Genomic DNA, 9,529 nt, shown 5'->3' with positions numbered 1-9,529 from the left:
AAAAGGGGGCTGCAGGGGGGGGGCAGAGCATCCCGCCCCCCCCGAGGGGCAGCGACCCGCCCTCCCCTGTCCCCCTCCCCAACCCAACCATCCCCGGGACCCCCCCCCGTCTCCCTACCTGGTGCTGCCACAACGGGAGGGCAAAAGCCGGGGAGCGGGTCCCGGAGCGCACAGCCCCATTTTGACCCCCCCCCGGCTGCCCCCCCACCCCTCACACATCACCCCCCCGTCGGAAAGATGCTGCCCACCCCCTTCTCCGTTAAGGACATCCTGGAGCTGGAGCGGCGGAGCGCCCCCGGAGCCCCCGGGGCCGGGGCCGGGAGCAGCCCCGACGGGGGGGGCGCGTCCCCCCGCCCGCCCCCGCCGCCACCGGGTGAGTGGGAGCCGAGGGGACCCCCAGGACCCCCCCTTTTTGTACCACCCCCCCTCGGGGCCAAATACCGAGGAGCCGGCTTTCCCCGCTGCTTGGGGTGCGAGATGCCGGCTTTCCTACATCCCCCCCCCGTCTGTTTTTTTTTCACCTCCTTTCCCCCCCCTTCTCCCTCCACCCCTTTTTCCTCCCTTTTCTTTTCTCCCCTTTTCCCCTTTTTACTTTTCCCATCCGTTATCCTCCCCCCTTTTTTTTAATTATTATTATTTTTTAATTTCGGGGCGCTTGCACCGGCTGCACGGGGGGGTGACGGGGGGGGGAACGAAGCGGACCCGGCTCATTCCCCTTCCCCTGGGGGGGGCCGGGGGTTGCAGACCCCCGTTTCCCACCTCTCCCAAGCCATAGCAGCGCCCGGGAAGGTCCCGGTGTCGCCCCCTTTGTCCCCCCCCCGGCACCCCGGAGCCCCCCAAGCCCAGCCGGGTCGGTAGCGCTGGGCCTGATCCTGCCCCAGGGCACAAATGGGGGCGCTTTGGGGGGGGCGCAAAGTCCCGTTTCGATGCTCCCTAAATTGTCCCCGCGAAGCCGCCCCAAGGCATCGCCGTCCTGGGGCTGCTCGGAGCCGGCTGCGGGCACCGGGGGGGGGCTGGAAGGGGGCGAGGGCATCCTCAGGCCCCCCCCGGTTCCCCCCACCTAAATCGGGCGAATTTTCCCTTGCTCACCTTTTCCTGATGCACGGCGGCTGCAGAGAGGAGAAAAAAAAAAAACGGGAAAACCAGTAAGACCAGAGCTGGAGCACTGGGAGGCACTGGGATGCGGAGCCAGGGGGCTGGGGAGGGCGAGAGCACCCCGGGGGGGCCGGATGGGAGCCCCCCAGCACCCCATTGCCCCGCAGCCCCCCTACAGCCCCTGAGCCCCTGCTGCAGTTCCCAGGGGACCCGAGCACATCCCGCCGGCAGCGGGGTGATGCACAAGACCCCCAGAAAGAAAATAATAATAATAGTAATTAAAAAAAACGAATAATAACAAAATAATAACCATAATAACTTTGCATCTTCTTGTAAAATTGATGGGTTTTCCTCCTTCATTCCCAGCCCCTTCGTTTTGCTCCTTTGGCTTCACTTCAGGGCACTGCGAGGTGCGGGTGCTGGAGGTAAATCCTGCCTGGGGCCGCTTCCATCCCTGGGGGGCAGGATGTGGGGAAGGGGATTTGTGCTTTGGGGTTGCTCAAACCTGCAGCACATCCCATATCCCTGTGCCCCTCCGGGACAGGACTGCCACGAAAGGATGAAATAGAGGCAGTATCCAAAATTCGTGCAACAGTCACACCCCTAATTCCAGCAATAATAATAATAATAATAATAATAATAATAATAATAATAATAATAATAATAATAAATCTTGAATCTCCATTAAGCATTGCAGTAAAAATTCATATTAAATCCCAATTTAATGCTCTCTCCGGCAGCAGAACCAGGCTGGGCGCTCACTTTGCTTTGGGTTTTTGCTCCCTGCAGGGAAACGTTTGCTCGCCCACCCCTTGGAGGCAGAGGAGAAGCAAAGCGACCCTTGCAGCCACCCCAAGCAGCGACACCGGCGAAAACCCCGCGTTTTGTTCTCCCAGGCTCAGGTGTTTGAGCTGGAGCGGCGCTTCAAGCAGCAGAAATACCTCTCGGCTCCCGAAAGGGAGCACCTGGCCAGCGTGCTCAAGCTCACCTCCACCCAGGTGAAAATCTGGTTCCAGAACCGACGCTACAAGTGCAAGAGGCAAAGGCAGGACAAATCCCTGGAGCTGGCAGCCCACCCGCTGCCACCGCGCAGGGTGGCGGTGCCGGTGTTGGTCAGGGACGGCAAACCTTGTTTTGGGGGGTCCCAGCCTTACCCAGCGCCTTATGGCAGCCCGTGCCCCTATAGCAGCTGCTACGGTGCCTATAGCAGCAGCCCCTATGCTGGGAGCTCTGGGGGGGGCTACGCTGGGGTGCTGGCACCGTGAGCTGGGGCACGGCTCAGCACCAGCCCACGCACTCGTGAGAGGGGGTCAGAAATTGGGGGTGGCCGAGGAAAGGGATGGGAGCACCCGGAGGGGTGGAGGAGCACTGCCAGTGGGATGTGCTGTGTCTGTCCGGCCCCTCCAAAGGAGATGGGGGCACCCCGAGGACCCCACCACCGAGAGCATTTATTTATTTGAATGTAAATGTGTCGGGGTCCATCCCGTCCCGCTCCCACGGGGGATTTGCTCCTCCAGGAAGACGGTGCAATGCTGTGCAGAGGGCTGTGGACACTGGATTTCTTCCTAAGGACAACCAGAAAGCAGGGGCTGCATCACTGTGCCTTTACTTTTTTTTTATATGAATGCTCTATTTAATGCCCTGAGTTCCTCTAATCTTTTGGGATCCATTTCTGAGTGGTATTTCTTAATAACTTCCCAGCACAGGTGTTCATTTCTGTCTCTTTTATTATTATTTGCTATTAAAAAAAAAAGGTGAAAGTGTGTGTTTTCCCTCCCCTACCGTTCCTCATTTAGTATTTTAACTTCTCCCTTCCACAATTTGCATCAAAAGCTGATTAAAAGGAAAAAAAAAATGTTAGTGCTGAACCAAGAGGTGCCCTGAATCAGGATCCATTGGCACCAAGTGCTTTGTACATTTACCTACCCATCTCCCTATAAATATATTTAAGCTTAAGAATGGGATTCACAAGGTCTGAAGCATCATTTATGGCCCTTCATCTATTGAGAGGGGCTTCCCAAAAGCCCAGGGTCAGGAGATGTTTAAAACCCCGGTGTTTGTGGGATCCCTCTGCCTCCTACCTGCTGGGGTGAGCTTGTGGTGCACACCATTGCTTTAATCCCTCCAGTTTTCTGCCCAAATTAGAAATTCACTGCACCAACCACTGAAAAATGAGGCAGGTCTCTCCCAAACTCACCCACACTCTCAAATCAGCCAAAATTTCACTCGAGACCAGCGGCGAATTCAGCAATGGTCAAGGACGGGGGTTCCCATGCTACTTGCCACCAACGCCACATCCTCAAAATCCCTCTTTTGGACCCAAAGGCTCAGTTCTCACCAGCTACAGCTTATTCTTTAGCCAGCAACAAAAGGAAAAGAGGCTTGAGAAAAAGAAATCTGTGCAATGAGGCTGCCCAGGACAGACGGAGGTGCTGAGTGCATGGACAGCATCAGGTGTCGGAGTCATGGCAAAGCAGAGGTGCAACAGCCCCAGCCCGACTTTATAGGAAAATGGAATGGGTACAACTGGAATAAAAGGATTTTCTGGAAGGAAGGAGAAAGCCTAACTTCTGGGCAGCTCACTTTTTTTTTTTTTTTTTTTTCACATTTTTGTTCACATTTTTGGGCAAGAGCCCAAAACAGTTGCAAATGCCTGAAAAAAAAATGCATTTTCTGACTCTCTTTGCAAACTCGCTGAGCTATGGGTTTTTGTTGTGATTTGGTTTGTATGAATTTATTGTTCTGGAAGTTTCTGGGAAATTTTGTTCTGTTCCTTCCATTTTTTATTTTTTATTTTTTTTTTTGCATTCAGCATCACTCCATGGCTCTTGGTCCACAGCCACCTGCACAGCACCGCTGCGGCGGGGGCATGAGGACAACTGGAAACATCTCTGCTGCGGGGCACTGCTGGGCTCCAATTGCTTCATAAATCTTGCCAAATTGCCTTTCCCAGCTGATAAGAGCATAATGAGGCTGAAATATTGAAGCTGCTGAAGTTTTCTGAGCGTACAGCTGCCGTAACCAAACACCTGCCTATAAAGCCCCAGCGAAGTCCTTGGGGGATTTCGGGAAATCTGTAGTTTCCCTTTTTTAGGGAAGGTTTTTTTGGAGACAGAAGCACAGGAAAAACAAGTGCAAATAAAGGGGGCTCTCAAAAAAAATAATAATAATCAGTGATTGGGGAGTTCAGCTGTGTTTTTTCTTGGAAACGGCAAGATTTAGTTCTTTGCTGGTGCCTTTGAATGTGGGGTCTTACAGGACAAGTGGGAAGGCTTTGAGATTCCTTAAATAAATGCTGTCCCATTCCGCACCTGGCCGAGGAATTAGTCTGAGATTTAGGCTTAATTTTTTCACATGAATCTTCTGCCCTTTTCTGTGCAAGCATTTACTGCTGGATCCACTCTCCCTGTCTGTTACATCTCTGTCTCCCAGCCCTTCTTAGCGCAGCTTTGTGAAGCTGATGGAAATGTCTTTGCCATGTTTCCAACAACCTGAAAGCTCATCGAAGTGAAGTGTTTTGAAGAAAATTATTCAAATACAGACACAAAAAGAGTTTTAGGGATGGCTCTGGACATAAATCACTCCCAGAAGCCAGGGCAAGCAGAGCATCGTCCTGCTGGGGCTGTGGGGAGGATGCAGGGGATGCTCTGCTGGGCTCTGCTCGCCCACAGCACCCAACCAAGGCTGTGCCAGTGCTGCCCCTGCTCACCCCAAAACCCCAAACCGGGATCGTTTGGATCCCAGAAAGGATGAACTCACTTGGGCATCTTTCTCTTATCATTTCTAGGAGAAAGGCCACGGGGTGAGCTGCTGGCCCAGGGGGAAGGTTTGGCACATCGGTGGGGAAGGGCACCCCGGGGAGAGGCTCTGCACAAGGAGAGGGAGCAGCAAAAAGCCCTGCGGGAGCCAAGACACCACCGAAGGGCGTAGACTCCTGCCTGATCTCCAATCAGGCCCTGGAGGCTTGGCCGCCGGCCGGATAAATGTGGAGCCAGGAGGGTGGGAAGGCAGTGAGGTTGTGGGCAGCGGGAGGAGAAGGAGATGAGTGCTGGGGTGCTGCCCCCAGGGGGGCAGAGAGCCCCCAGCAGCCCCCAGAAGACCGTGCCCACCTCATCCAGACCCCGGACATCCTTCCTCATCCAGGACATCCTCTGGGATGGGGCTGAGCGGAGAACACGGGCAGAGCAGAGTGAGAGAAGAGGTTTTGGCTGCCCGGAGGATGGGGAACCGGGGGCTGCCCCAGGGGACCCCCCCAGGAGCCCTCGTGCCCCAGGAGCATCCCCAGCCCAGCCCCAGGATGCGGACACAGGTAAGGGGATGGGAAGATCCCGCTGAGCCCTGGGGCTTGGAATGGCTCCAGGATGCCCACCTTTGGGTCAGCCAAGGGGCTGGATCCCAACCCGGCTGCTCTGGAGCCAAAAAAAAAAAATGCTTGAAATGCCAGAAGTGCAGGAGAAGCAGCAGCCGCGTGCCAAGCTTTCACCAGGTGCTTCAAATAAGTCCAGAGACTGGAGCTACCTGTAACTCTGTTTAATAAAAAGCCCATTTCTGTGATAGCCTGGTCCTTGGTGCAGCTGTCAGCACGGTGCTGCTGCTGCGCTCTCTGTTTGCTTTCCCGTACCCTCCCAGCCTGCAGCACCTTGCACGAGCCAGGCTGGGCTGCGGCATCCAAAAAGCAACCCTGAACTCCCCAGTGCCTGGCTCTTACTTGCTAAAAGAGACCTCGCCAGGGGAATTTTGGCTTTACGTGCCGATTCTATTAAAAGAAACTCCGATATAAAGCAAGTTCTGAAATAGCCACCCAGACGGTTATTAAGAAAAATCATTAAAAGCCGTAACAAATCTCCCAGAACGCGGCTAGTGTAAATCAGCACAGCTCCAGGGATTTCGGCAGGGCTAGGATGATTTACACAAGCTGGGAGTTAAGCCCATTGTTTCCATCCCGAGCATTATGTTCGCTTCTTAAGAAAATATACTAAGAAATGACTAAAGGAAAAAAAAAAAAATTGGCCCGTTTCCACCGCAAGCTGGGTAATACACAGAGAAAGGAACTAAGTGCCTAAATAAATGCACTTGGGGAGCTTTCACAGCTACAGGTGATGCTGCCCAGGGAGGGGAAGGTTGCAGCTTGTCTTCTGATCCGGTTCCTAGCCCATAGAGAGCCTCCAGGCTGTGGGGTTTTAGTTAAAAAGAAGCAAAAGCTGAGCAAAGGAGGTGCTGGTTAGCTCGAGGATGGAAACTTATTTTCCCTTTCAAGGGAAAGGGGATGTTTCCAAAAAGTGCCCGATGCCATAAAAATCCCAGGGCCATAACGCATGGAACTGCAGTACCTTGATTTTCTAAGCAGAACTTCACCAGCAGTGAAAATTGTCCCTTTCTGGGTTTGTTTTTCCTTGGATGTTTGCATGTATGAATTAGGAGAGGGTGGTATTTGGGAGAAAACATCTCCCTTCTGTGACTTTAATTCAATAAAGTGGGGAGTTCACTCCGTTAGGTAGAGAGATCTCCAGGGTAATGTGAATATTTTAGTCTATAGAAAGGGATAGAAAATAAATAATTAATAATAATAATTGTTATTATTATTATTAATAATAATAATAATAAATAAAAATAAGAAAGAAGAAGAAGAAAAAAAAAAAAAAGCAAGGAAAGAAGTGATTTTGGGCAATTAATAAACAAGGAAAAAAGCAATTTGGGCAAATTCCCAGCAGGTAACTCTCAGCCTTTTCCTCCTGCAGATGCCACGGCAGAGACCCCCCTGTGCGACTGCGTCCCTCCCAAAAAATCTCTGCCCCGTGCCCCGCGAGCCTCCCCCCGACCAGCGAAACGCTCGCGGGCGGCGTTCACCCACAGCCAGGTCCTGGAACTGGAGCGGAAATTCAGCCACCAGAAATACCTGTCGGCCCCGGAGCGAGCCCACCTGGCCCAAAACCTGCAGCTCACCGAGACCCAGGTGAAGATTTGGTTCCAGAACCGGAGGTACAAGACCAAGAGGAGGCTGGGGGGATCCAACCTCGGCGGACTCGAGCCTGGGCGCAAAGTGGCTGAGCCACCCCCAGCCCCGCTGCTGGCACTGCACGGAGGTGCCCGCTACCTGCCCTGCCTCTACTACCTGCAGGGCTGGAGCCCCGCGGTGTGGTGAGCAGGGAGGCAGGTTTTCCTCTTCAAATATTTAATTTTTCCCCACCCTGCCCCGCGCTGTTATTGCTAATGGTGATTAGGAGATGGAGAATCTCAACCCTGGCCGCGGTGATGCTCGGCGTCCTTCTAGTTGCAGCCCAAGCCTCTCTCGTTTCTGTTATTTTTTAGCCAAACAAAATGCCAAAAAAAAAGAAAAACGTAATCCCCAAAGCTTTTAAAAGGGGTCAATCTGCAGCCATAAAATAACACCTGCTTTTTGGGGGACAGAAAGCAAGAGCTGCTCTGTCCCGGCAGCAAGAATTTGGGCCCATGCATCCCTCCGTGCACACGCACATCAATGGGGCAAAGCACCAGCAGCTGACCCCACACTGCACCAAGATGGCCCCAGATCAGCTGCCTGGGCCCCAGCTGCTGCCATCATCTGATTTTCATTTATTAGCTTTAAAAAAAAAAAAAAAAAGAAAAAAAAATGCATTTCTGCCACTGGCACCACCATTTCTCACGGACCTCACAGCTGGATTTCTTTCCAAGCTTTCCTTGTGCTGTCAGGCAGCACCACTCGGGGTAATGTGTGGGGTTTTGGGGGAGAATTCAGCCCCTTTCTGCTGCAAGCAACCAAAACCTGAAGTGCCTGATGGCCACAGACCTGCTGCTGGGGTCACCCGATGCCACCGGTGCCTTAACAGCCGTGGGAAGCCGCGCCAGGAACGCGGACAATAGTGCAATGACAGATGAGTTTTGCATATCCGGGTCTTGCTGCTGTTTGAACACCAACATACAAGCTATTTAAAATAGCAACCACTCAAAGAGTTCAACTTTTCTTAGAAAAAACAACAGTGCCCAGCATTTGCCAGTGCCAAGGCAGCGGGAGGATGGTAACGCCTTTCTTGCAGAGTGGCAGAGGGTTTTGTTGTGTGTTTTTGTTTTTTTGTTTTTTGTTTTTATTTTTTTTCCATAATTTTGTTGTTTCAGTGCTTGTTCTTGCAAAAGAAAATTAAAAATCACAGTGGTCCAATCCCTCCTGCAGCAGGGGAATGGAGAAAATTAGATAAGGGTAAGAAACTGCTGAGATCCATCCCCTTTAATAAGTTTATTCAGATTGATCTTTTGTTGTGCCAAGGGATCCAGAGCTTGCAAAGCTCTTGCATGGACGTGGCAAGAGATGAAGCTGGCCGGGGGCAGGGGGATGAGGCAGAGAGAGGAGAACGTGCAAAATGAGCCCTTTGCGGTGGATATTCAGTTGCTAGTGCCATAAAAGCCGTTGGCCCCAACTGAAGGACAACCGCTCGCTTTCTTAATTATCCAAAAGTAACTCCTAATATCTTGAGATAAGCTTTTCTCCCAGCTCTTGCTCTCAGAGGCTGTTTTTCAAAATCCCCTGGCTCTGTTGCAATGTGTGTCCAGCTCAGCCCCGCTGCTTATCCACTTTGCTCGCCCATTGCTGGGAACAAAAGAGCCCTTGTGGCCTCCAAGCCAAGCCCCCCAAGCTCCTGGCACCCGAGCACTGGGGGAGGACGTCCTGCCCAAATCCACCCTTGGGATGCTGCCGAAAGCAACTTGGAGACGTGATGTTTGCACTAAATGCACCAGAAGAAAATCTGCAGACACCCCCAAACTGAATTGCACCCAGAGAGGGAAAAGGACGGGGCTGACCCCGTAGCCAGGACAGGATGGGGATGCTGTTTTGCTGGGAAGGACCAAACTGGGCCCCTTTTTCTTCACAGCTGGGAAAAACGGAGAGAAACTCGCCTTGCTGGACAGCTCTTTGGGAAAATGTTTGTAGCTATTTTGTTTTTTTTGCGTTCGTGGTTTATGACCAGTAAAGCACCCACTCATTGCTTCAGCAGCCACCTGCTCATACCTAACTTTGCTGATATAAAGACCAGTGCAAATAGTTGCTATTTTTGTACATATTTTTTGATACTATTTTATCCGATGTGCATTGTCCTTTGGAATAAAGAACGCAGAATCTTTATTAAGAACAAGTCGCCTCTGTTGGTTCCTTGCTCCGGGTTGGGATTTTCCTCTAATCCCTGTTTCTGCCATGAAATCACCCCGGCTGCCCCACCTCACAAAAATGCCACTTGCACCAAAATTGCCACCAGCAAATCCCTGCTCGTCCCAATTTGTAGGGCCTCAGCACCAAACTCTGCTCCATCACTTGCCCAGCCAGATACTACTGAGCATCCCCTAATCTCATTTACTGCCTTAAGTCTTAAATCTGATGAGCACAAAGCAGGTGAACATTTCCCCAAAGGAAGAGCTTACACAGCAAAAACACTTTCTTTACCAC

The 9,529-nt window shown here is 52.1% G+C and overlaps 2 protein-coding genes across 2 annotated transcripts; both read left to right on the top strand.

The window, feature by feature from the left end:
- Window positions 1-237: 237 nt before the first annotated feature.
- Window positions 238-2,360, top strand: NKX2-6 (NK2 homeobox 6). Its single transcript, XM_038166808.1, has 2 exons — window positions 238-309; window positions 1,845-2,360. The coding sequence occupies exons 1-2, from the start codon at window positions 238-240 to the stop codon at window positions 2,358-2,360; spliced, it is 588 nt and encodes a 195-aa protein (XP_038022736.1).
- A 2,738-nt stretch (window positions 2,361-5,098) lies between these two features.
- On the top strand, window positions 5,099-9,221 carry NKX3-1 (NK3 homeobox 1). The gene is made up of 2 exons (XM_038167118.2): window positions 5,099-5,404; window positions 6,834-9,221. The coding sequence occupies exons 1-2, from the start codon at window positions 5,137-5,139 to the stop codon at window positions 7,235-7,237; spliced, it is 672 nt and encodes a 223-aa protein (XP_038023046.2). The 5' UTR covers window positions 5,099-5,136; the 3' UTR covers window positions 7,238-9,221.
- Window positions 9,222-9,529: the final 308 nt, after the last annotated feature.

Source organism: Anas platyrhynchos, chromosome 23 (assembly GCF_047663525.1).
Source record: "Anas platyrhynchos isolate ZD024472 breed Pekin duck chromosome 23, IASCAAS_PekinDuck_T2T, whole genome shotgun sequence".
In the NCBI taxonomy this organism is placed as follows: domain Eukaryota; kingdom Metazoa; phylum Chordata; class Aves; order Anseriformes; family Anatidae; genus Anas; species Anas platyrhynchos.
Note: the sequence above shows the minus strand (reverse complement) of the source record. Positions and strands in the feature narration are given on the sequence as shown.

Excerpts from the sequence above, each read along its gene's own strand:
- NKX3-1 (XM_038167118.2), top strand. The coding sequence starts at position 5,137 with ATGAGTGCTGGGGTGCTGCCCCCAGGGGGGCAGAGAGCCCCCAGCAGC. Across the intron at positions 5,405-6,833 it reads GCCCCAGGATGCGGACACAG|ATGCCACGGCAGAGACCCCC; the intron begins GTAAGGGGATGG and ends TTCCTCCTGCAG.
- NKX2-6 (XM_038166808.1), top strand. The coding sequence starts at position 238 with ATGCTGCCCACCCCCTTCTCCGTTAAGGACATCCTGGAGCTGGAGCGG. Across the intron at positions 310-1,844 it reads GCGCCCCCGGAGCCCCCGGG|GCTGGGCGCTCACTTTGCTT; the intron begins GCCGGGGCCGGG and ends CAGCAGAACCAG.